Here is a 27,786-nt window from a genome sequence, read left to right as displayed (position 1 = left end):
TTGTTTCAAAGAATTTTATTTGAGAGCTTCTTTACAAAGATACTTGAAATATGAAAGTTGTTGGATAGAAATATTAAGCAGTCTTGTCAAACACACTAAATTAACAAAAAAATAAAATTATTTCAGAGCTCACAGAGCTTAAAGAGCAAAAAAGATTATATGCAACCAAGCAAAATGTCAATGCATTCCCTGACAGCCTTCTAACACAAATGCTTACATTTCCTGCCTGGAAACACCTTTGAGATTTTACTTGGTATAGAAGGAATACCAGAACTATGTACAAAATAAATTTCACAGATACATAAAATGTAATCATTTGAGACTTAAACTGCAGTTCTTTACTTTTCCTCATTTGCTAACTTTGAGAAACATGTTAAAGCACTATATATATTTTTTTTTTAAACTTTTGTAACAGGTTTTATGATTTGTACTTAAATCCCCAACACAATAACAGTTCAGGTATTTCTTTCATTGCCCTTTACTTTTTGCTGTCCCATTTCCTCTTGGACAGTAAGGCAGCACAGCAAATTAACAGATTGAATTGCAGTTAAGCCAATACACTGCATTAAGGTTTTAGATTTGTACACAAAAATACAGTACACCCATTCCCTTCCAACTGCATCTAAATAAAAGAATCCCTACAACACTCTTTTGAAAAGTATAGTATATCCTATGTACAAAATAGTCTGGGTCAGAATCATCGACGAACAGGAAACAGAAGCTGAGTAGATGTCATGGAATCCGGGAAGAGGCTGTGATACGTTGGAAGGGGGACGTATGCAGCAGTAATCATCTTACCTATGGAGAACAAAAATTGATCAGTTTAAAGTAACTTACAAGTTTTACACTACTTATGACAACACTGACAAGTATAATAACTTACCAGCAAACCACCTTCCATGCAAAGCATTAACTGCTGCAATTGCAGATGCTATGGTTGGACATTTAACATAAACATTACCCTGTAAAGTAAGAGGAAAACATTTTAATAAAGTTCTTAGACAATGCAAAAAAAACCCACTTGAGATAAGACACTGAATCACACTAAGTATAAAGGCGCTTGCGTTTCAAGTTCAAAAAAGGTTATCCAGAATAATGCAAACGCTGCACAAGAGCATCAATGTGTAAAATAATGAAAAATACACAACTCCAAAACATGTTATTACTCCCATGCTTCTAATGTATACGCAGAGAGGCGGAGCTGAAACGGCCAAGAGTAAAAGGCAGATCTTATTTTATTATATGACATTTAATGTCCTTGGTTATAGAGGTGTTTAGTGCAAAAGGTACCCCAAAGGTAGCAGCTACCTGTGTGCACTGTTAGTGTTATCTTGCAAACCCCTATAATCAAGGGCATTAGTAGATTAGAAAAAACCAAAATGAACACAGTATAAGTGTTCACAAGATTTAATGGAGACAATGCAGCAGGGTCATAATGCAGCTTGCTATTTACTTTGATATACCAGTAAACTGAGCAACACACATACATTATAGAAATTATTTTCCAAAGTAAGAAACTTACTTGTGGTGAACTCTTATCTACATAAATGTGAACAACGCCTCCATGTTTGTTGCATTCTTCAATCACATCATCTTTTATCTCCGTGTCCCAACCTGGCTCATCTTCCCTGAATAAAAAAAAAAAAAAAAGTTACAGTCACAAATTCATTACTAGCACTACCAAAGAGACAAGGAATCCAAAAATCTTCAATAGTTTACATCTAGAAACACACAAAAGTGTAATTAAAGGTTTTAGGCTGGGGTTAGACGAGTATTGTCATCTGTGTGCCATCTGTGTCTGTATCACATTGGTTTTTATACATTTTAAAATATACCGTACATAATCAAAACCTCTGCTTCAATAGACAAACATGAGTAATATAAAGCAAAGTTACTTACTGTTGTGGGTTAAACATGTTTGACAGCTGGAAGCATTGTGTGGCAAGTGGCTGAGTAGCCGCAGCAGGAATTGGTAAAGAGGATGACGTCAATGAGATGGCAGCAGCAGAGGCGGCAGCAGCAGCAAGGGCTGTAAAGTGCAAAAAGTTATACATTATGATATGGATCATGCCAGACAGACAGACTGAGCAAAACAATCTGCAGAAAGTCTCATACAAAGCCGCCACTGACGTGAACGATGTCTGGCTGCATCATTTTGACGATGCATGGTACACAGACATTCTGCAATGTAAAACTGCAGTCTAAGCTCACATTATTTAGATTTTTTTCCATCCTGTGTCATGGACTCATGTTTAAATGATGATTTCAGGTTGTTTTTTTTCAAAACTCAATGACTACCAGACTCTTATGGATTCTGTTTGGGTTTTTCTTTTAATCCCTTCACAACCTTTGACGTACATGTATGTCAAAAGTTTTGTCTCCAAATTTGATGTGGGCTCGCACACAGCCGGCATCTTTCCTGGTAGATGACGACTGATTTAATCGTATCTACCCCAAAAAGTTATCGGTAAAAACGTCCGTTCAGGGCACAATAAAAAAAAAAAAAAAAGCCCTCACACAGCACCATATCACAAAAATGAAAAGGTTACGAGTCTCAGAAAATGGCGACAAAAGCAAATTTTTTTTTTTTTACAGATTTACCCCTAAACTATACGTTTGGTATCTGAGTACTTGTACTGACCTGGAAAATCATATTGCCAGGTCAATTTTACTGTATACAGAATATAGTAAATAAACCAAAAAATAATTGTGGAATTGCATTTTTTTTTCTTTTTGACATTTGGATGCACTTTTTCCCCCACTTTCCAGTGCATCACATGATAAAATGAATGAGGCCACTCATAGTACAACTCATCAAGCAAAAAAACAAGCCCTCATAAGGTTATGTGGATGGCAAAATAAAGTTATGGCTCTTGCAAGGAGAATAAAAAATAAAAAAAAATAAAAAAATCACCCAGGGGTGAAATTAAAAGCACACAAATTTATAATTCAGCAAGATGTATAGAATATGATGTGAACAACTTCACCAGTTATGGAAAAGAAAGAAAACAAAAAAAAAACAGACGGCACTTGAAGCAGATTTCACTCTTGACATTCATGGCAGAAATCTGTGGCAAGTCCAAAATATAATATGAAAAATGTATTGTGTCATTGGGGTGCTGAATGTCCCATTTTTCATGTATTTTACAGATCTGACACATCTGAAAGTGGCCATATAGTGCACGCAACAAACTACAATTGATCTTTAAGAGTAAAGAAAGGCGAGGATGGGGAGGGGGGGGTGGAAAAAAACAGGAGGGGATACAAACCTTCACTTTGTTGTGAAATTCTTGACTGAAGATCTGAATGTATAAAAAAGAATAACAATTAAACATAAAAGCTACACCGCAATGTAGAGTAAGCATATGAACCCCTTTTAAAAGGAATATGCTGATCACCCTTCCTCCCCTTCAATTTACTTATATTGTCAGGTAGCTTTTTGTAAGATAAGCCAAATCTGTACCTTTATTTATAAAATCCACCGCTCCATAATTGAGAAGTTTGGGATCACCAAAATCACCTGGAAAATAATATTGCAAAGTTATTTTTTTCCCCAACAATGAAAGGCATGAAAACAAAAACCAAAAAAAGCAATGGCTAATATGTCTGTGAAAACAAAGTTATGGGCTCTTTAATAAAGGGGGTGAATGAAAGAAATTTGCCGGGTCATGAAAGGGTACTAGGCTATGGGCAACTATCTCCTACTGCAGGGTAATGAGCCGCCCAAATGAAGGACCGTGGCCAATCTGTGCTGCAGCTTAGAACCAGATGGCCTAGTATCAAAATAGAACAATTTTGCAAAAACCTTAATTTTAATTGCTCTTCTATTCAACTTAAGGTACACGTTAAAAGCCCAATAGTGATTAGAAGGGACTATACCTGCAACAGCACCAAAAGCCAAAGAACCACTCATCTGCAATGCCTGCTGTGCAGCAGGAGGTATCTGCAATCCAGTGCCTGTCAAAAGAAGAAAAAAAATGAACAAAAAATAGAGCTACAAATTTTGGATAAAATGGAAAGTACCGGTTTCCAAGGTACCTTACTATAAATTGCATAACACACATACTACTGCAGCAGCAAATGCAGCATGAGGACAGTCCTAAAGGGATGGTCTGAGGATAACTTATTAGTCTGTGGGGGTTAGACCGCAGGGACCTGTACCAATATGCAGGGCGGGGAGCCTTTATCTCCATTGCATGTAACGGTTGTGCATCTGATAGAAAAAGTGACCAATGTCTAGACGTTCTCCTAGCTCTTCAGCGTGACATGTTCGGGTTTACCTGGCGGCACCAACCTGCCCCCACCCTCCTCCCAGATTTAACAGATGTCTATAAGTTCCCTCCAAAACTGAATGAGGGCCTAACCCGACTATTGCCAAGAGTGTCATACAGATTACCTTACTGTATGGATAGAACTTTCCCTGCTGACACTTCCATACTATGTATCATGCCTCTCAGTATCAAATGTCCCATCTCCCACACGTATGTTTTTATGTCCTAATGATCAACTCCTTTGACAACAAAGAAAAGATGCTTCTGAATTATTAGGATATGAGGAATGATATTTTTCATTAAAACCAGTCAGGAAAGTCGATAAAGGTATAAGTATCTGTAAGTATTGAACATCTTATGGCAGGACTAAGATGAAAAATTAAAGTGTGGTCAAGATAAACTTGATTGATGCAAAGTTCTTTGTAGAGTTAGTTTGGACTTTTTTTCTCTAATGGTCTCTGCTGACCAATACTTCCCCCCCCCCCCCCCAATCTCATCAATAACCCCTTTTCCTGATCTTATTTTAACTGCTTTAACTGCTCACATTTTGTTCTAAATTTCCCAGTGTCTTACTAGCCTGAACTCCTAAACTCAGGTTCAATCTTTACGCGATACTGAATTTTGTGACTCAATGGCAGAGGGGTATTCATACTACCATCCATTTTTGTCCAGTTAAAAAAAACAAACAAAAGACAGAACCCCCCCCCATCCAAAAAAAAAAAAAAGGGCTATCCATTAATTAACTTAATATTGAAACATCACAATTTGCATAAATTATTGATTGAAATGAAGTCAGGTTGAGCTGCTATGGGTTTATAATAAAATGTAAAAATAAGTGAAGTTTAATGTGAATTACTTATGATGCATACCTTCTGCAAGCCTTGCCATCAGCTGAAGTCTACCAGTAGTACCAAGGTCTATTCCAGTTCTCTCAAGCTCGTCGCTATCCAAAAATGAACTAGCATTTGAAGCATCGGTGCGTTCTGTCACGTGTCCAACCTTCATGGGTCGTCCAGCCAGTTCAAATCCATTCAGCTGCTCCAGAGCTTTTTTGGCACATTCAGAATCTGAAAACTAAAGTTGATAAGGAAAAATTAAAAGTTATTTATCTGAATGCTTCAGCTCACTTATTACAAAAACCGGTAAATTAAGTACTTACTGTAATAAATCCATATCCCTTTGAGCGGCCAGTTTCACTATCCATCATCAGCTGAATACTCTCAATCTTGATATATATATAAAAAAAAATTACAATCAGAAAACACAGAAAAAAAAAAAACAGAAAAAGAAACCATGGCTTTTTTTTTTTTTTTTTTTTTAACTTTTACACTCACTCTGCCAAAAGGTTCAAATATTCCACGCAGCATGTCTTCGGTTATGTTAAAATGAAGGGATCCAACATATAACCTCATAGGTCCTGCAGTGCCTTTCTGCAAGTTGTTGGCCATTGCAGCAGCTCTGTTCTTTTCTGCCTGTATTAAAAAAAAGGCAATTATTAGAATTATTGTCACACACGTTCTCCCCTAATTGCACTCACTTGTAGTTGTCACTAATTGATGCGTATCAAGAGTATGTATGGTATCCTTTCTACCAAGTGTCTAATTTAGAGAATAGGGGCCGATCTGAAATTATCTGCAGCAGCTGCTTCACACTGACCAGATCAGTGAGCACATTTTGAGTAATGCTCACAACACTATAGAATGCAAATCGGAACGTTCATGAGTTCGGCAGATGTAGTTCCATGCATCTGTCTGCCTGCACTATGGCAAAGAACTCATAGTAGGAGCTTCTGGCTTATACTGCACAGCCAGACAGCTATACAGAACAGTGTGGCGAGAATGCTCACTGTCACTATGGGTTCTCGGCCATAGTGCAGGCAGACCGCTACATAGAACATCAATGCCTGCCTGTCTCATGACTGTTCTGATTTACCCTCTTTGCAGTGTTGGGAACACTACTTAAAATAAGTTGTGGGCTCCCCAGTACCTGCACACAACTCACTCATCTACAGATGCTCAACCAGAAGACAAGCTTGCTGCAGAATGAAATATATGGTTAGTGCAAATACATTCAGAGAGCAGGCTATTTAAGTAAGCCTTCAGTAGAAAAATGTTTGAAGATTAATTGTATTTGAAAAGTTCATTGTTTTTCAAAAATCTTCTACACAAAAGTATTTAACGTTATGCAAATGACCTTTGTGCATTTGGATGTGCTCTTTGGGTCATTATGCAGCTGCAAGACCATTTTGTTTAACTCAAGCCTAGTTTGCTTCATTTGGAGACATATGTAGTCATAAAAAGTACAGTCAAACCATACTGCATGAATATTAACTTACCTGAGAAGCCTGCACTATTATAGGAACACCCAAGACTCGCTGTCCTGTTAAACCAATTGCCAGAGGTACAGAGCTAACATCAACAAACTCAACATAAGCTATGCCCTTAGAACGCCTGGAATTTCTGTCAGAGATCATCCTTACATCGCGAACCTAAGAAACACAGATATTTTAAAAACAATACAACATACACACTAAAAAAAATGCATTAATAAAGAAATATATATATATTATTATTGACGCTATTGCTTACCTTGCCAACAGTTGAGAAAAATTCTTCTAAGTCTCTTGGGCGGATCCTTGCTGCCAGTTGCATACAAAACACAGTGCGGGCATCTCTTTCTTCTGGTGATAGATTATCAATTGGCCCTCTAAAAAAAAAAAAAAGTTGGCAAAAAGGGAGAAAAAACATTAAATCATCAGTTTGTGTAAGTTTAATTTTACAGTTCTATAGCCTAATATAATACAGAGAGATACAAAAAGAATGGTACAAATTTTAGTGATAATGAATGGTGAATTGACCTGAAATAAAGCATCCCTAAAACAGCAGAGTCCATATTTGAGGATAAGGTGGCAAGTGTCTGGACAGAACTGGACTTGCACCTTGACATCTGCCATGTCACCAATGGAAATCACTGAACATTTGTAGTGTATGGATAACATTTTGACTGTCTTTTCAGCTTAACAAAATTGTGTTATGTTCTCTTAGTTATGGAGGCTATAAGTTTGCACCATGCTCTTTGAACCACTCTGTACAAAACACAAGACATACTATCATGGGCCTTATGAATCATGACTTGTATCGGAAGCCATGGTTGTTACCAATTGTGTTCTATGAGCCCTATTTACTTAATATGGGGCCAACTGAGGCTGTCTTATGGTTCCTGCTAAACACCACATCAAATCAGAAGGAATTTGAAGCACAAAAGTTTCATACCTTACAGGGCTTTTCTCTCTCTTCTGTGGGCTTCTACTCTTTGAACGACGCTTTAAAAAAAATAAATAGCATTAACAGTGTTCACTTTGTATCTAACTATACAAAATATACAACAAATAATTACAATATTGACATCCACACTTCGTTAAACTCACCACCTTACTCCATGCAAAATGCTAATCCCAAGTACAAATGCTGCCTCAACTAAGTGAACAGAAGTGTTTAAATCCTATTGCAAACTTTTTTTTTTCTCTCAACCCTTTCCTCCAGGCTGCAGTTTTTTTTAAAGAAAAACTGTTTTACTCACCCTCGCGGGATTCAGCACAGTTTCTGCTGCTGCTCCCAAAGTCAACGTCCGCAGCGCTGGTGTCACTTCGACACAGCTGCACTCAAATCAGGGAGCTCAGCGGCTCTTACCTTCAACTTGGACAAAGCTGCAGAGCTCAGATATTGCCGGCAGAGATGCAGGCAATGAAACACTCAGCGGAACCTTAATGCTGAACCAGGGAGGGTGAGTAAAGAGCAGAACCCTTCAACAATACAAAATCAGAAGGGGGTAGACCGCTGGGATCACCAAAGCATCCGCCTATTTTCTTCTGCACAGTGACGCTCCTGATCAACCATTGTACAGGGAACTTAAGCAAGTCCCCATATAGAATATGCAATCATTGTATAAGGATCCCAACTACACTATAAACGGATACTATACTTCCATTAAATACAAGTTAATCATACAAGCAAATATAAGACACTATGTAAAATGTACTTTCTGCACTTATGCAATTATCTTCCCCCTTGAACTCATCATCTATTATTCCGCCTAAATCCAACAAGACTGACTGCCAGCCGTTGAGGTTTTCGGTTACCAAGCATATTGAAGTCTATGGAGAGGGGAGGAAACAGGTGTGAAAACAAGCAAGCAAGGAGACAGATTGTGCTGCAGTTTAGTTTAGCTTTAGTATCTCTTCCATGCCTTGAGACATAGCAGCTAGTCACCCTCTACCAGTTCAGAGTCAATTGCAAAACAGAGCCTACAGAGGGGAAAACTAGTGAAAAATATAGAACACAAGTCTTATAATGGCCAGAAAAGGTGTTATTCTTTATGCACATACACTAGCTTATTCTGAAAATATTTAAGTATAGGTACTCTTAAGGCTAAGACTGAACATTATTAAACATCTCTAACAAGAGGTTGCCTACCTTATCTTCACGTTGTGCTGTACTCCCATTTTTCCACGCATGGAGCTACCAAATTTTGGTCCAGAACTATAAATGGATTAAAAACACATTAAGTTCTGTACAAATAAGTCATTTTAACATTGATAAACATCCACTTTGAAAGATAACTCATGCTTCAAGAAAATAAAAAAGTATGCAAAGTTGCTAAAATAGGCAAAAAATTATGACACTTGTCTATATTTGTATTAATTTCCTGTTAATTACCAAGTGTCAATTTGGCCAATACTGTAGCCACAATCGTTTAAATGATTAGGAAAGAAGCTGTACAAACTTAGTGAAAGCAAATCACAAACAAATGACCAGTCGGCATTTCTAACATTAATGCAGAGTTGCCTTTAGTGTAAATGTCAAAGCAAAAAAGGGAAATCTAAAACAGATTAAATATGCAATGCGTGAATACTTAAACGCATTGTAGTGACTGGCAATTACCTGCAAAACACCTTGCATGGCCAACAGATATTCAATGCCTATAACATGTGATGAATTCTTGGATGTTCCATAAACCAGTGCCTTTGTAAGAAGCACCATTACATCACTTGAGCCTTACTTAAGACTTTAGTGTCAAATGTACAACACATTTCAATGTGACCTCTGTAAATATATGAACTTTAAGTAATTAAGTATATTACTACTCACCCCTGTTACTATGACACACCTAAATCATCACTGGGACAGTCAGTGTGTTTTAGAAGCAACAATTCAAATGCAGATCACCTGCATTCAAGATGTTTCAAGTGACTGCAGTACAAATGCACCTGTATCGGCCTAACTTCTGAAAGGGGACAGTGGGGTGAAAGTTGGTGCTCCGTAGTAAAGAAACAGAATGCCAAAACCATTTTTAGAGGTGCACTTTAAAAAGGATAACAGACCATATCTGGTACATTAGTCTTACAGCCGCTTCATCCATGGTAATAGTATCCAGAAAGTACCAATCTATGTTAGAAGAGTGATGCAGAGGGCATTAAGGATAATTTCTTACTACAATGAGATTATGATACTACACAGGCGTGTATATATATATATATACGTACTATGGACTTCTATATCTGCCTCTGAACCTCCGATCTCTGCTTCTTGACCGACTCCTCTTCCGTTCTTTACTGCGACTGCGCTTCTTTTCTCTGCTTTTACTTCTTTTCCTCTCTCGCTCCCTGCTGCGTTTCTTCTCCTTGCTCTTACTACGCTTCCTTTCACGGCTGCGGCTTCTGCTTTTACTTTTCTTTCGCCTTAAAATAGCAAACAAAATGTAAAAAGTGTCGCAATTTCAGACATTTTATTAATTCAAGTTTACCATTGCATTGTAATAAAAAGAAACAGACGTCGATATTAAGTGATAAGTTCTCAGCCCCCTGCCAATCAGACAATGGTGACATAGCCTAATGATGTGCCAAAGTATGAGATAACTGTCAGTTTTCAGCAAATGTGAGGGATTTTGACAAATCCTGTAAATTTAACATAGTCCAATTTGTGTGCAGCATGGTATAAAACAGGACCTAGCAGAATGATTTATTACCTTTTCCTACAAAACTAACTTGTAATTTTGCATTACAATTCCTTCTTATAGTGTGCTTAGGAATCTAGTGAGCTGGTGATTGACAGCTTTTTTTTAGCTAACGAGTAAGATCGGTTGAGACGTAGCAGGTCCCACCTTATGGCTAACTGATCAGCGGAAATGGTCACAGGATTTGAAGAATATCTATCAGGGCAAACACACAAGGTGGAAAAAAAAATTATATGGGTGTTAGTTTTAAATATTGTTTGCTTTGAAAGGCAGCATCTAAAAGCCATTGATTTATACAACTTTTTTTTTAAAGAAAGCACGCTACCATCTAGTGGCTGACAGCTGCTCATTGACTCCACAGGTTTCTAATGCACATAAAAAAGGTATAAGAGGAAGTGTGCTGCTGTTGGTGATAATAGGGGCAATTAAAGGGAACCTACCAGAAAAAAAAAAGCTATTCACCTGCAGATATGGGGTAAATCTGAAAGTTAATAGTGATATTATGATGCCCAGTGCCTGCATGTAGCCCAGTGCTGTGGGGAGAAAATTAACTTTATTCTCCCCAGCAGCGTTCCAGTTTAAGTCACGGGGGTGGCGCCAGTTCAGCAATCGCTCTGAGTATACAGAACGACAGTAACCGCGCGCCGGCCCTGACTGACAGCTGGCCCTAATGACGGGGGCGCTGTTACAGCCACCTCTCTGTATAAACAAAGTGATGGCTGACCCAGCAGCAGCACCGCCCCCGTTACTAAAACCACGCCCCTGGCCTTGACTGACACTGGCTCTTCATTGGGGCCGGTGTTAAGTCAGGGCCGGTGTTAAGTCAGGGCCGGTGTTAAGTCAGGGCCGGTGTTAAGTCAGGGCCGGTGTTAAGTCAGGGCCGGTGTTAAGTCAGGGCCGGTGTTAAGTCAGGGCCGGTGTTAAGTCAGGTGGCGCGGTTTCAGTCACCGCTCTAAGTATACAGAGTGGCGACTGTAACCTTGCCCTGGCCCTGACAGAGCGAGCCTCAATGTAAAGCCAGTGTCAGTCAGTGCCTGGGGCAGGGTTACAGTTGCTGTTCTGTATACTCAGGGCAGAATCCTCGCTGGCAGTGACTGAAATGGGAACCCTGCTGTGAAGAATAAAGTTCTTTTTCTCACCGCAGTGTTAGGCTACGTGCAGGCGCCGGCCAGCATAGCGCCATTAACCTGTAGATATGGGGTTAATCTGCAGGTTAATAGTTTTTTTCTGGTGACAGGTTCCCCCTTTAAGACTGGGGGTTGTACACACCAGTCTCGAAGCGCTTGCTGGAACACACTGACCTTAAACAGCACACACAGCTTAATGGATCAGGTGCGTCCGATGCTCAGTTTGCACCACCGTCAGGGGCTGGCATACAATGCTGGGGTAAGTTATGCCATTTTAGTGGTGCAACTTGTGATTTATTTGATGGACAGGAGTAATCACACCCCCTCCTGTCCGTTCTGGCGCTTTTTTTTTTTTAATCTTTAGTTTTTTTATATAGCGCCAACATATTCCGCAGCGCTTCACATACATTATCATGGCTGTCCCCATTGGGGCTCAATCTAAATTCCCTATCAGTATGTCTTTGGAGTGTAGGAGGAAACCGCAGAACTCTTGAGGAAACCCATGCAAACAGAGGGAGAACATACAAACTCCTTGCAGATGTTGTCCTTGGTGGGATTTGAACCCAGGACCCCAGCGCTGCAAGACTGGAGTGCTAGCCACTGAGCCACCGTGCTAATTTAGTATAAATGTCAAAAATCGCAATATTTTTGCACAAATGTTGTAACACAGCCATTATCTGCAGAGTATGGTGCAAGCTCACTAGCAGGCTTGTGCTATAGATGTACAGCGAATGTCAGTAAGGGGTTAATAAGCTTGTCCACAAGTCAATGCCATGCATGGACAGAAATGCTGTGGAGCAGCAATGAGAACTCTTGTAATGAAATAACTGTCCTAACACCAGCACGTTCATTAATGTTCACACCACGTTCTCTCCTCACTAAACAGCAAGTTTGCAAGACTCTCACTGCTTAGTGCAAAGAAAATAGTTCAGTGATATGAAGTGACAGATAAATGTGCACACTGCTGTCGGGGCCATAGTTTCGTTTTAATTAGAAGAGTTTTCTCTGCCACTCGGCAGCACTTCAATATCCATGACAATCACACTGCTCTTATCGACGTGAAAACACTGATTAGAGAAGAAAGCAGCAAGACGGCCATGAAGTGTTGCTAAGCGGAAGTGAAAACTAAAAAGTAAAACTATGGTCCCAACAGCTGCACGCACATTATGATGCTATAGAACTGAAAATGAGCTCTAAACTGAGTGCAGATCGATCACTTCTGTGCTACTTTGCATGCTGGAAACTTCTGTTCCAGCTGAAAGTCGGCAGATTGCATACCATTTGCACGCCCCTTCACAAGGTATGCAAATGCCTTTAACTCCTACACCCCCAGGCCATTTACCATTTTTGTTTTTTGCTCTCCTTCCCAGGGCCATAACTTTTTTTTTGTCAATATGGCGTGAGGGCTTGTTTTTTATTTGCGGAACGAGCTGTACTTTTGAACATCATCATTGAATTTTCCATATAGTGTACTGGAAAACGAGGAAAAAAAAAAAAAAAAGTGCAATTACATATTTTTTTTTCACCATGTTCACTAAATGCTAAAAATGACCTGCCCTTATGATTTCTCCAGGTCAATGCGAGTCGCAGATACCAAACATGTATAGGTTCTTGTTTAAGAGGTGAAAAAAAAGAGGAGGGGGGGGGGGGGGGGGGGGGGAGTCACAGCACCATTTTCTGAGACCCGTGGCATGTCCATTTTTTAAGGATCTGTGGCTAGGTGAGGGCTTATTTTTTGCGTGCCAAGCTGACGTTTTTATTGATACCATTTGCCTGTTATTGCAATGTTGCGGTGACCAAAATAAACCTAAATCTGGAGTTTTTAATTTTTTTCTCATTACGTTGTTTACCGACCGGATGAATTATTTTTATACTTTCACAGATCGTGCGTTTCTGAACGTGGAGATACCAAATGTGTATTTTTGTTTTATTTTGAATGGGGCAAAAGGGGGTGATTTGAACTTTCCTAGTTTTCTTTCAATTTTTTACTACTCGATAGTCTACTTAGGAGACTTGAAGCTGTGATCATCTGATCACTTGCGCTACACACAGCAGGGCTTTAGCACTGCTGTGAGTAGCAGAAATGCTTATCTGCTATGAACGCCAGCCACGGAGTAGTGCTCACAGCAGATCGGCAATGACAAGCACAGGAGCGAAGTTAGTGACACGCTTCTGGTGCAATCACGTTAAATGCCGCTGTCAGATTGACAGCGCCATTTAACATGTTAACAGCCGCAGGTGGATCGTGATTCCACCCATGGCTCTAAGCGGCACATGACAGCTGATGAACTAATGAATATTTAGAAAAGGGTGTGATTTTTGATAATAGGTAATCTCTAAGAGGCTAAAGAATAACCATCATTTTAATTTTATAACTCAACAGTACACATGAAAATAAGCAACTTTGTAATATATGTTATCAGAGAAATCTGCTTCTTTCTCTGCCAAGACTATTCATTGTTAAAATTCTCAATTCACAGGTAAAATCTGTATTCAGTGAAGACATTTCCCATTACTGAGATGGATGAAAGCTGCTACTATAAGATTCTATGTGGATGAGGGGGGGGGCTCTGCCTCTAGCACCTCCTTCCTCTGCCTTCTATCTAGATAGGAAATAACAAGCGCTACTGATAAAATTCTATTTCAGTAATGGGAAAGTACTTCTTCACTGAATACAGATTTTACCCGCGAGTTGAAAATTTTAAAGATTAAATATGAGTCCTGTCAGAGAAAGAAGCAAATTTCTCTAATGAAAACATATCAAAGTTGCTTATTTTCATATGTACTGTTGATTTAACAAATAAAAACGACGGTTACTCTTTAAACATTGTGATCACAGAAGCTGCAGGCAAGTATCAGCCTACACCCACAACACGTATGGAGCTGACTGAGCAGCAGTGCCTGCCACATATAATGCATATACATGTTATTTAAATACTGGTACTTTTTTGTTTAGGTTCACAGGGGTTACCAGGAATTATTTTTCATTGCCAGTTGTTATGGCTGCAGTGTACATGGCCACTGCAGCCAATTACTGTGCTCTGTATTGATGCCAAGGTAATCTGTACAAGACTGCAAAGTCCAGTAAAAGGCTACAGCAGTCACAAGAGCTGAATTAGTGTCATCACCACTCCAGTCAACAAAGACAGGCAGCAGTAGAGGCAGTGCACTGGGCAAAACAGGGATTTAAAAAAATATATATATTCTTAGAAACCTCTCAACACTGTAGATTTGCCAAAACTAGGTCAAACTAAAATTTAAAGACAAGCAGCATCCTTTATCTCCTGGTGTACCAAAGGATTAGCAGTTCTTTCCTCTCCCTGACATGTTTTGCAGAAGAGTATTGAGACCTCCATACACATTAACGACCACTTCGACCAACTTTAGTCTAAGGCTTAAGTGCCCACGATGCAGAAATGAAGCAGAAATTTTCCTGAGCATTTCTGCATCTCCTTGGCAGAAAAAAGCATGCGGTTTTTACATGCGTTTTTGCGTGCGTATTTGCCATGTGTTTTTCCAATGCATTGTATAGGCAAATACGCACGCAGAAACGCACAAGAATTGGTCATGTCCGTATTTTTTCTGCGAGTAAAATCGGCGCAGAAAAAATCCTGACCATGTGCGCAGAACTTGCAGAATGTCATAGGAAGTCATGGGATAAGGTATGCAATGCGTTTCTGGAGTGTTTCCGCGCTTCAAATCCGCATTGTGGGCACACAGCCTTATATGTATGCACCTTTAGGTTAACACAATAGAATTCGCTATCAGCATATCCAGGAGCATCACAAGAGTTTAGTGCAGATAATGGCAGTATGCTCAGTCACACACTTTTACATCATTTGCAATTTTCAACAAGTTGTGTACTGTATACACTGACAATACAAGGCAAGCAAATTGCTGGAAGTATTAACACATGAAAAATAGCATGTCAATATACACTGTCAATACGAGGCAAGCAAGTTACAGGAAATATTAACACATGAAAAATAGCAAGATAGAGTATATTAGAATATACAGGGATACATACTTCTTGCTACGCTCTTCATGTCCATTTGCACTGTTCAGTTTGTTCTCGTCCTAAGCAGGGTTGATAGAAGAACATCATAAGGGCGAAGAGGAAATATTTCAAGTGGGCAAAGGGTAAAGGGGATTGGAATGAGAGAATAAACAAAAATTTAATGACTAAATTACTAAAAAATGTGTGTAAGGCTAAAAAAAAAAGATATACATGGGAACTTGTTTAAGAGTTCCACTACAATGTCAATAAGCGCTAAAATTAACTAGTGCAATTTGGTTTAGTTGTCTGTACTTAAACAGTTCATGTCGTAGAGCATCCTGTGACTGTAAAATGCTGTAGTTTTGCCTACATGTGGAAATTTGTATTGATTTAAACATTGGTTAGGTGCTGTGGTCCTTCTGGTCAGTACCAAGGCTATCGTTTGCCTAAGAGCAAAGTGGCCACGCTAGCAGCAACCACTATCCAATTCCTGTGATCGATGCCATTCCTGTGATCTTCGCCCATTTTCGTTGGTGGGTTGGGACTGTAAGAGCTTGATGCCACCTCTGTCACACATCTCGCCCTGAAGCAAACAGGGATTCACACTGCTTTAGTAACGTTGACTCCCAAGAAAAATCATCAAATATGTACCTGTCAAACCTAAACATTTTCCTACTTCCATTCCTAGTAATACGAAAATATCCATGTTTAATTAAGGCTCAGGAAGCCTTTACACTATGACCAGTATCTTCATTATGAGGGGATAACTGTCAATACATAAACAAGCGTAGAGAAATTAAGTGGTAAATAAACCACAATCCAAGTTCAAACTTGGATTTTTCAAATGCCTACAATGAGGCCTCAGTCACACTGAGCTTTTCTATGCTTTTGCATGCAAATTACTGGTTATTTCCCCAGACATGGTGAGGATAGGGAGATTTTACATTTCCAAAATGGAAATTTGCATTAAGGCAACACAGAAACATAATGCGCCATATACAGTACGTGAAGTCTGTGTTACAATACTACAAAACTTTGCTGAGCCTCAGGTACAGATCAGCATAATAGCCAAGTAATTTCACAAAAAAAGGATAAAAGGGAAGAAAGAGTGCTTTAGTTGGAAATCCAAGAATCTGGTCACGTTTATTTACTGTAAGGCTGAAAGCTTCCCATGTCAAACTTTCCACCAGTTTTCTTCCCACTTTTATTTAACAAAAAAAAATATTTACAAAATATAGTAAAACGTGCAGAGTAAAATCTGCTTGAACTGCCCTGATCTTGGCTGGTGAAAGTGGATATTCTTGGAACCCCATTTCTTTCCCAAAACCACTTTATTCACCTTGTTGCTAAGCCAAACCGAAGCTCGGCAGTTCATAGGCAAGTCTTTTTACCTAGGGGACCACGGTACAGCGATACGTCACTCAATTACTACCTTATGATTGACAGTTCACACTGGAATCAAAGGTGAATTCATGGGAGTAGAGGTGATATATCGTTAGGCAAGTCTACAAAAAGAGATAGATGGGCATTTATTTATCACGCTGAAGTCAAACTACTGCACAAAATCATCACATCAACAGTAAATATTTACTTTTCAAGTTATGAAACATCTCCAAGGGATAAGTCACGAGAGCTCCAGGGGTGTTAGTTAACATTTTTTGCAGGAGTTTCAAAGATTAACTAAGCTTGAAAAATAAAAACATGAGACAGATTTTTCTCACCTTCCGGTAGGGCGCTTCAAGCATAGCTTCTATATCAAAGTCATCAGCCATTTTGGTCAATCTGTAAAGAAAAAGTTGAAAGTCTTTAACTGCTCAGAAGCAGAAACTACAAAGATTATGTAAAGTCAGGCCTTTTAGAATTGCTAACTTTAGATATGTTTTAAGCTCAGGAAGATTTTATGTGGATTGTTGGACTTGTGGCAGTCTTTGCTGGAAGCAATTATATTTGGTAAATTTTTACATTTTAGAAGGGGGGCATTAGAGGGTATTTGACAGGATCAACCCTTTTAAGCCGTGTATATGGGCATGCATGTCTAAAGAGTTGCATAAAATTATATCTTGATATCTGTGATCCGATATGTTAAGCCAAAGAAATCCACTTTTTTTAAATATGTAAATGAGTTGTTAAGATCTATGGGCTGGACAACGATCCTTGAAAATCTGCCTCCGGGTCTTTTTTTTTTTTTACATGAAAGGGTGAGTTATCAGTGTGAGACACGTATACCAGGAGAGCAGACTGTCAATTATGTCTCACACTGGAAAAAATCTCTCTCTAGGCAGATTCTCAGGAAGATCTGTGTCCTGCCCATAGCTCTTAACAGCTCATTTACAAGTAAGAAAAATGTAGATTTCTCTGGAATAAGATATCAGATCACAGATATCAAAGTATGATTTTATTCAACTTCCCATAACCTACATGCCCATATAGACTGCTCAGGAGACTTGATCAAATTTACAGATTCCCTTTCAGACAACTTACATGCCCATTTCCTCCACAGGGGGGATACTAAGTTCATCTTCCAAGAGTTCTGCAATTCAATCACTACACAATACTTAAACTGACAAGTGTTGGGGGTTAGCTTGTTTTTTTATTTTAAGATATTACAAAAACAATTTTAATGATCACTTATGTGTTGCACCAGCAAAGTTCAAGGGTATTGTATAGTACCAGGAGATATACAAGTTTACATATACATCTCCAGAGAATCAAAGCATAGTTACCACACATTCTACAAACAATTTCTTGTTGCGTCATGATTATGTGCTTAGCTACTTAAAGAGAATTGTCAGCAGGATTTCACCCACCTTCCCCCAAACTATATGCGCATGTAGCTTTTTAAAAAACAGGTCCAGCAAAACAGTTACATGGCCAGTCCTTTCCTCCATTACGGAGGCTGAAGAGCTATGGTAAATCTGAAGGCTCTGTCACTCCAGCTTTATTTCTTACCCAGCGTCTCCTCCGACTGACAGGCTCTATGCTGTGTGACGTCAAGCAAAGGAGCAGTCAGTCATACTGGAGTAAGTGGCATTGGCATGGGAATACTGCCGGAGTAAAAGAAGCTTCATATCTATAGCCTTATTTTAATATAAATTCATTAATTTCTCCGTAAAGGAGAAACGGAAGGGAAATGTTAAGATATTGCTGGACTTGTCTTTGAAAAAGCAACATGTACATATAGTTTGGTGGGTGTATTCCTTCTGACATATTTCCTTTAAAAGGTGTTTTCTCAAGTTGCATCGAGAGGCTCAGGACTATGCCATCTCCTTACTTCCTTCCGTGAAAGATCTGGGGAATAGCAGAGCTGTACCATTAATAGAATTATAAAGGTCAGCACAAGTTCTGTTGTAACATTCAGCTCTTAGAGGTTTGTTCTTAACTGTACACTACTATCACTGTATTTACATATAGATAACTAAGCATTTGAACAAGTACAGGGCTCAGGAAATTGAGAGCCATGATTAGGAGACCTGCTCCAGAGAAGACTATGCTGCAGTCTGATTTTGCAAGATTTATAACAGCAGCTCATCTGGAGCTGAGATGGAGATGAGCTGCGAACGGCTGTATAGAATTCAATTGCTGGAGAGGCAACTGGGATGTTAAGAGTTAATAAATCTCCTGGAATGTAACTAATGCCCACAATTGGCCAGGCACTAGTAGCTAAGGTCCATAAAAATCAGCTTAACACCATGACAGAAAAGCTCTCAATGCAGGAAAATGACAGCAGATAAGTTTGCAATTGACTTGGCTTATTTTCATGCTATCTAATTAAAGAGGTTGTCGGGGTTTATCATGAAACTCTGCAGTCACTCACTGCGACTGCAGACTTGTAATGCGTACACTGCTCGCAGCGAGAATTCTCCGGTGCTGGCGTGAGACAGAGTGGTCACGTGACCGCAAGTAGGCGATATACATACTTCCTCCCACATTCTGACTAGACGTGCACGCAACCTTGTTCAATACATAAGAGATTGCCCAGGTTTATTAGTCAGCAGTCACTAAGGCTTTTGTCACACACTGTGTAATGACGTGTCTGACTGTGTACGGAATATGGTCTGATCATACCGCATCTCCTGGAGTAAAACATTGTTTAAAAACAGGCAGGGAAATGTTTTACCTCACAAAAAGAATCACCTGTGATCCCCAGCTGTAATGTCTGTATACGCTTGATTCCTCCCCTGTCCAGGATGTGGTATGATCAGACCATGTCCCTGTACGGTCAGACACAGCCATTACACAGTACACAGCAGGGGCACATTTATAAGATTATCTCAGCACAGGAACATTTTAATTTAACATCCAATTGAGGAAATTATTATTCTTCCAAGATCTATTGATTAAAATGAACTTTTGTTTGTGGGAAAAGCCCTTTAAAGAGTACCCATAATCTACTATGCCATATAAGTTATATTTGGTAAAATCCTCTAACAAAAATGCCCATAACGGTTCCTAGTGCCAGGCTTGAGGACCAGACTTTCTAGCAAAAGTCTTTTGATATCCCATCATACAGAGCAAAATCCCAATTTTCCACAACTCCCCTCACTACGAAAGAGCAAAACATTGTGTATTATCACAAGATCTCATGCACTGAACTTAATCAGCGCTACCTCATCTTTTACTAAGCAATTTCAGATCGGTACAGATTGGTAACGCATGAATGCTGCCATCAGTAACTGCTTAGTAAACATGGCAACACTGATTTAGTTCAAAGAGCGAGATATCGCAATAACACAATGCCTTTTGCTTTAACAGTGAAGGGGGCCCTGGAGCGTTGTGGGATTCCACTCCGCATGAGAGAATCCCAGAAGTTGGGACCCGACTTTTGCTAAAAAGTCAGGTCTTTCTTTAATCCTGGCAATATTGAGATTTTAGGCTGCTTTTGTCAGGCCATATTTACTAAATTCCTGTCCGTGGATGTCTTCTCTTAAAAGGTAATCTGTCAGGTCCCCTGTGCCCCCAGAAGCACCAGCAGTTGTGTCTACCTATCTAAGCTCCGTGTGGGCATGATATCCTGATTTACAAGAGCCAGCGCTATCCAAATCTCGCATCATTGAGCCTCTGAAACCAGGTGTACGTGTCCTGGCTTCTGAGGGTAGCACTGCACATAATGGAAGTCTTCTGCACTTCCAAACATGCTAGTGCGCCTCTCTGATACCGGGACACGAACACCTGGCTTCAAAGGCTCAGTGATGTGCGGGAACAAAGTCGCACGCATGCAAGAGATTTGACGCAGCCTCTTCCAAGTCATGTTATTACATGTTTAAGTGTCCAATGTGATAAAGGGACTGTTAGGCTGTGTGCCCACGATGCGTTTTTTAAGCATTTCAGCAGCAGCAGAGAAGCTGCAGAAACGCTTAAAAAACGCATGGTAGAAGGCCTGCCATGTTCCCCAATGATAATCCGCATGTGCTGTGCACATGCTGCGGAAATTTTCGCTGCAGATTATCATTGCGGAAAAAAACGCAGCACTACCAATTATTTTGAGGAAGTGCTGCGTTTTTGCCGCCATTGACTTGCATTAGAACGCGCCAATTCCGCAAGACTGCATCTGTACTTGAGGAATTGGCGCATCCTAATGTGCGGATGGTACCCGGGTGTGGAGGACAGGAGACTCCTCCACACCCAGGTACCATTAAAAGCTGTAAAAAAATAATAAAATAAAAAATAAAGATTATATTCATCTTCCGACGGCCCCCGGACTCCTTCCCTGTGCTGGCTGCCGACAGATTGCGCAGGACTGAAGGACATGCGGTGACGTCACAGTCATGTGACGGCAGGTCTTTCAGTACAGCGTACCGCGATCTGCCGGCAGCCAGCACAGGAGCGCAGCAAGGCTGCAGGGGCCATCGGAAGGTAAGTATAGGTTTATTATTTTTTTTTTTTTTACATTCTCTCGGGTCACACTATATAAATCCATGCCGTTTGCATGGATTTATATAGTGTGACAGAGTTGTCAAGCACTTTCCAAGTGATGCTAAAATCGCTTGGAAAGCGCTTAACACCCACATGCGGAAATGCCAGTGAAGAACGCTTCATTTCCGCATGTCCCTGGCAGGAAAACGCATGTACAATCCGCATGCGTTTTTTTCTGCCAGGGAGATGCAGAAACGCTCAGGAAAAAATCCTGAGCATTTCTGCATCGTGGGCACATAGCCTTAGGCAGGAAATGTAGATAGGTAGACAACTGCTGGTGGTTCTGGGGGCCCTAATACACTGTGTTCCAAATTATTATGCAAATAATATTTTCTCAGATTTTCCCAAATTACCTATATGAATTGCAGTCATGGTAATTTTCCAGTCAAATAACTATTAGAGTACAATTGAAAGGTTTTTGTACAAACTGCCTATGATAACAGTATATTTTTTAAAAAAATGAAAGACTCAAACTGCACTCAAAATGCATGTTCCAAATTATTATGCACAGCAGAGTTTAACATTTTCATTTAATAAAGAACAAAAAAATGGTCACTTTTAAAATTATAAGCATTAGCAGGTTATTACAAACTGAAATCAAACAGTTTTCAACTCAAAACTTTATTCTAGGTGATGTTACATTTGCACATAAGACCCCTTGATCGAAAGGAGCTTCTGATCTCTCTCGTCCATTGAATTTGCCAGGTTTTGGATGGTTTCTGCTTTAATTGTTTTGCATGAGGACAGCATACCCTCCCAGAGCTGTTGCTTAGATGTGAACTGCCTCCCGCCATCATAGACACTCCTTTTGATGATGCTCCAGAGGTTCTCAATAGGGTTGAGGTCAGGGGAGCATGGGTGCCACACCATAAGTTTGTCCCATTTTATGCCCATAGCAGCCAGAGATGCAGATGTGTTATGTGCAGCATGAGACGGGGTATTATCATGCATGAAATGCTCTCGATGGTCCAGATGGATGGAGTGGAGGATGGCTGGTTGATGGACACCCCATGCAAACACGGCTACGGCACTAACAAGGAGGAGGTGGAGTAATGTTTTGGGCTGGAATCATGGGGAGAGAGATTGTCGGCCCTTTTAGGATCCCTGAAGGGGTAAAGATGAACTCCATAATGTATGTTGAGTTTCTCAAACAGCACTTCCTTCCATGGTTCAAGAAGAAGAACCGTGTATTCCGCAGCAAGATCATTTTCATGCATGATAATGCCCCATCTCATGCTGCACATAACACATCTGCATCTCTGGCTGATATGGGCATAAAAGGGGACAAACTTATGGTGTGGCACCCATGCTCCCCTGACCTCAACCCCATTGAGAACCTCTGGAGCATCATCAAAAGGAGTGCCTATGATGGCGGGAGGCAGTTCACATCTAAGCAACAGCTCTGGGAGGGTATTCTGTCCTCATGCAAAACAATTGGAAGCAGCAACCATCCAAAACTTGACAAATTCAATGGACGAGAGAGTTCAGAAGCTCCTTTCGAACAAGCGGTCCTATGTGCAAATGTAACATCACCTAGAATAAAGTTTTGAGTTGAAAACTGTTTGATTTCAGTTTGTAATAACCTGCTAATGCTTATAATTTCAAAAATGACAATTTTTTTGTTCTTTATTAAAATGAAAAGGTTGAAAACTCTGCTGTGCATAATAATTTGGAACATGCATTTTGAGTGCAGTTTGAGTTTTTCATTTTTTTAAAAATATACTGTTATCATAGGCAGTTTGTACAAAAACCTTTCAATTGTACTCTAATAGCTATTTGACTGGAAAATTACAATGACTGCAATTCATATAGGTAATTTGGGAAAATCTGAGAAAATATTATTTGCATAATAATTTGGAACACAGTGTAGGTTCCCTTTAACTAAAAAGGACAGATACAGAATGTCATAGGTACTCTAACTATTTCCTTCGAAATGGCATACATCCAGTTAGTCACTGGTGACGCTTTGTTTGATTATCCCAGCATGCACTGGAATTCTCAAACAAAGCATCATCAAAACTGAAGTAGGAAAAAAAAAAAAAAAAAAAAGGAAAAATTAGAGAATTTTTAATGCAAGTATATTAGAACATAGTTGACATTATGGCCCTAATTAGATAGGGATTTAGAACGAAAATTACTTCTTTGTCTTTCAGACCACCCCTTTAAAATGTTCATGCCGAGGCCAGTTTCATTTTGTGTGTTCTTGTTTTTTACCTCCCCTTCTTCCCAGAGCCATAACTCTAATTTTTCTGTCCACAGGGACAGGTTGTACTTTTGAATGACGCCATTCATTTTACCACATAGCATAGTGGATATAAATCCAAGTGCTGTGAAATTGTGGGAAAAAACGCAATTCTGACATAGTTTTTGGGAAATTGTTTTTACGGTGTACATTTTGTGGTAAAAATTATCTTCCAATATGATTCTCCTCATCAATATGATTATGGTGATACCCAACATGCCCAGTTTTAATATTTTAGTGGTAAAAAAAAAAGATTTTGGGATGAGTCTGCATTTTCTGAGACATGTAACATTTTCATTTTTTACGCTGATGGAGCTCTGTGATGGCTTATTTTTTTATGGGGTCGAGACAATATTTTTTGTAAATACCATTTTGGGATGGATGTAACTTTTTAATTGCTTGTTACAGCAATTTTTGTGGAATTACGGAGACCCAGAAAACAATGTTGTCGTTCTTGAAATTTTTTAAGCTTACGGTGTGTACCAATTGGGTTAATTATTTTTAGATTTTGATAAAGCAGACGTTTCTGAATGAAGCGATATAACGTGTATATTTTTTTATATATCTTCCTTTCCATTGGGGGAAGAGGGGTGATTGGAACATAGGCTTAAGCTATGTGCCCACGATGCAGAAATGAAGCAGAAAATTTCTGCATCATTTCTGCATCTCCCTGGCAGAGAAAACGCATGCAGATTGTGCATGCGTTTTTCCTGCCAAATACATGCTGATGTGAAGCGTTCTTCACTTGCATTTCCGCATGCGGATTGACAAAAGCTTTCCAGGCGATAGCATCACTTGGAAAGTGCTTGACAACTAGGTCACACTATATAAATCCATGCAAACAGCATGGATTTATATAGTGTGACCGTAAAAGAATGGTAAAAAATAAAAAAATAACCTATACTTACCTTCCGATGGCCCGGGGTGTGTTGCTGCGCTCGTTCCTGATCGCTGGAAATTGCACCGAAGGGCCTGCGGTCACATGACTGACGTCACCGCAGGTCCTTCAGTCTGCTGGCAAGCACAGGGAAGGAGACCGGGGGCCGTCGGAAGGTGAATATAATCTTATTTTTTATTTCTAAAATATCATGTCCATGTTGTGTATTTTTATCTTGCCTGAGGTACTGTTTTGTTTTTTCAAAAACAAACAAAAAAAAAACCGTTAATATTTTCATCATATTTGTTGCATTCCAGGGCTGAGGAGTCGGTAAGCCAAAGCACCGACTCCACAGCCCTGCCTCACTACTGAGCATGAACATAAAGTGGAGGAACAGAACAGACATTTATAGGGCATTTCATAACTTTCTCAAATTCTTATGAAAAAAATATTTCCCACAAACTGCATTGAAATACTGTATCCAATTTATTATTTATTATATATTTTAGGAGTCGGTCCATTTTATACCAACTCCCACTCCACAGCCCTGTAATTTCTACCCATTAAAATCGGGGCATTAAAAAAAAAAAAACAGTTGTTAGTTTACATGCATATTTGCCCTTAAAACCAGGTGCATTTTTAAGATAGGAGGATACTGCAACATCCAGAGGAGGAAGAGTGAGAAACTGACTTAAAAACGCATTAAAACCATGTGTAACGTATACAGCATTTTTCCTGCCAATACTAGTGTATTTCATGTAAATTAACCAATAATAACACTGCAAAGAGGCTACATGTGAACATACATACTTCTCAGCCCTGGAGGGTAAGCCAAACCTCCGACTCCTTAATTTCCATGACACCGACTCCCTCATACATGGCTCATGTTTAAGTGATAAATTTACTGTAGCACAGATTCATCTCAGCTAAAAGTCTAGACCCTTAGATCAGGAATAGGACAGACATTTATAGGACATTTCTGAACTTTCCCAAATTCTTATGAAAAAAATATTCCCCACAAACTGCATTGAACTACTGTACCCAATTTATTATATATTTTAGGAGTTGGTCCATTTTATACAGACTCCACAGCCCTGATACCCTCACAGATACTTGAATATTGCCTAATAGTCAACGGCCGCTTTGCCAATTTTGCTGGTTGTTACTAGAAAAAAAACTGACTTAGTACACTGATACCCCTACAGATTAGCCAAGCTCCTGCAGTAAAGAGCTTCCATCTGCACTGCATTCTGACAGGAGGTATTATTTACATATAAACCTGCTCCTTCCAGTAAATGCACTTGAAAACATATGTTAAAAGTCCATCCACTTACTTCAAGTCTTCTGACTTGAGTTATAATTTCCAAGCGAGCACATGCTACTCTGTACTTTGACCTTGCAATGGCTTTCAGCATACAAGTTTCAAAAATGACTCTAGGACTGAAGGTTCTTTACATAATACACAACGTCCTATCACACCGCACTGAGAAGTTTTAGTTTAGTAACAGATGGAAACCAGCCACAGCCAGTCTTGTGCCAGTCCTTAGTCTGTGCCACAGTAAAACTGGTAATAAACAGCGGCTTCTTTCCTCACTGCCTCACATACATGCACGTTTGGCAAAACTCGTGTTCTGAAAGGGAGTGAGTCCAATTTCTGCTTGATCCAGACAGGGCTCACACGTGAACATGGTGTTAATTGGCACCAAGCCAATGTCCGACACCTCTGGGTGCTCATCTCCAGTCCTGGAAAATCACCATGCCCGAAACTATGAGATTCAGAAGACCCTTACAGGGGCAACAGATCACCCCAACAAATGTCTGACAAATCGTATGCCAACTCTAAGCCCAGAGCTCATCTGATATGAGCTACCCCTCCTGGCTAACCCCCGGCGCCCAGCCTTGCTAGCGGGGCCGCCGACCTCCAGCGCCCAGCCTTGCTAGCGGGGCCGCCGACCTCCAGCGCCCAGCCTTGCTAGCGGGGCCGCCGACCTCCAGCGCCCAGCCTTGCTAGCGGGGCCGCCGACCTCCAGCGCCCAGCCTTGCTAGCGGGGCCGCCGACCTCCAGCGCCCAGCCTTGCTAGCGGGGCCGCCGACCTCCAGCGCCCAGCCTTGCTAGCGGGGCCGCCGACCTCCAGCGCCCAGCCTTGCTAGCGGGGCCGCCGACCTCCAGCGCCCAGCCTTGCTAGCGGGGCCGCCGACCTCCAGCGCCCAGCCTTGCTAGCGGGGCCGCCGACCTCCAGCGCCCAGCCTTGCTAGCGGGGCCGCCGACCTCCAGCGCCCAGCCTTGCTAGCGGGGCCGCTGACCTCCAGCGCCCAGCCTTGCTAGCGGGGCCGCCGACCTCCAGCGCCCAGCCTTACTAGCGGGGCCGCCGACCTCCAGCGCCCAGCCTTACTAGCGGGGCCGCTGACCTCCAGCGCCCAGCCTTACTAGCGGGGCCGCCGACCTCCAGCGCCCAGCCTTGCTAGCGGGGCCGCTGACCTCCAGCGCCCAGCCTTACTAGCGGGGCCGCCGACCTCCAGCGCCCAGCCTTACTAGCGGGGCCGCCGACCTCCAGCGCCCAGCCTTACTAGCGGGGCCGCTGACCTCCAGCGCCCAGCCTTACTAGCGGGGCCGCCGACCTCCAGCGCCCAGCCTTGCTAGCGGGGCCGCCGACCTCCAGCGCCCAGCCTTACTAGCGGGGCCGCCGACCTCCAGCGCCCAGCCTTACTAGCGGGGCCGCCGACCTCCAGCGCCCAGCCTTACTAGCGGGGCCGCCGACCTCCAGCGCCCAGCCTTGCTAGCGGGGCCGCCGACCTCCAGCGCCCAGCCTTACTAGCGGGGCCGCCGACCTCTATGGCACGTTATCACCAGAGGCCGCCGCCGTCCTCTCCACATGACGAGCCGGGAGACGCCTCACACAGACGGTACACGACGACGGGACAAGTCTGAACTGCCCGGGCCGTGTGAGGATGGAGGAGCGCGGACTTACCTCAGGAGAGCCCGGATGCTCTTAGGGCTGATCGATGCTAGGCCTCGGCCTTGTTTGTGCTGAGAAAGAAATGGCGCTGAATCTACAAGAGAACAGGGCGTCGTTACTGGCGAACAACGCGTGTACACAGGACGGAGAGGAGAGACAAGATGACAAAGGGAGGCCGCAGCCGGGACCACACAGCTATAACGGGGCCTGCGGGGCGGGAAGATGACGGCCGTGTAATGGCAAACCTGCGACTCCCCGAAATGGCGGCCGCCAGGCTCCTTACACTAGTACGGGGTTTCCAACACGACGATACAGGGGTAGCATGACGATTTCGGAAAGGCGTGGCTACACAGCAGTGCTGCTCGTCAGCAGTTGTCTGGGAGACGGCGC

At 41.3% G+C, this 27,786-nt stretch overlaps 1 protein-coding gene across 7 annotated transcripts; it reads right to left on the bottom strand.

The window, feature by feature from the left end:
• On the bottom strand, nt 1-27,786 carry RBM39 (RNA binding motif protein 39). 7 transcript variants are annotated; one of them, XM_073683708.1, is made up of 20 exons: nt 27,409-27,729; nt 17,129-17,189; nt 16,747-16,912; nt 15,838-15,990; nt 15,438-15,487; nt 9,814-10,008; nt 8,744-8,809; nt 7,544-7,594; nt 6,860-6,977; nt 6,607-6,759; nt 5,606-5,743; nt 5,431-5,496; nt 5,141-5,345; nt 3,880-3,957; nt 3,464-3,520; nt 3,270-3,302; nt 1,900-2,029; nt 1,523-1,628; nt 884-962; nt 1-798 (listed from the first exon to the last, which is right to left on the bottom strand). In XM_073683708.1, exons 7-20 carry the CDS (start codon nt 8,782-8,784, stop codon nt 698-700), a joined length of 1,356 nt encoding a protein of 451 aa, XP_073539809.1. In that variant the 5' UTR covers nt 8,785-8,809; nt 9,814-10,008; nt 15,438-15,487; nt 15,838-15,990; nt 16,747-16,912; nt 17,129-17,189; nt 27,409-27,729; the 3' UTR covers nt 1-697. The 7 variants fall into 7 exon arrangements, with proteins under 7 accessions (XP_073539809.1, XP_073539810.1, XP_073539805.1 ...); XM_073683709.1 differs by having other exon boundaries at nt 16,840-16,912; XM_073683704.1 differs by lacking the exons at nt 15,838-15,990; nt 16,747-16,912 and having other exon boundaries at nt 27,409-27,490; nt 27,642-27,786.

Source organism: Phyllobates terribilis, unplaced genomic scaffold (genome assembly GCF_046119375.1).
Source record: "Phyllobates terribilis strain yellow unplaced genomic scaffold, ASM4611937v1 Scaffold_5__5_contigs__length_657084704, whole genome shotgun sequence".
Taxonomy (NCBI): domain Eukaryota; kingdom Metazoa; phylum Chordata; class Amphibia; order Anura; family Dendrobatidae; genus Phyllobates; species Phyllobates terribilis.
The sequence above is the reverse complement of the archived record's forward strand: the minus strand, read 5'-3'. Positions and strand labels throughout refer to the sequence as shown.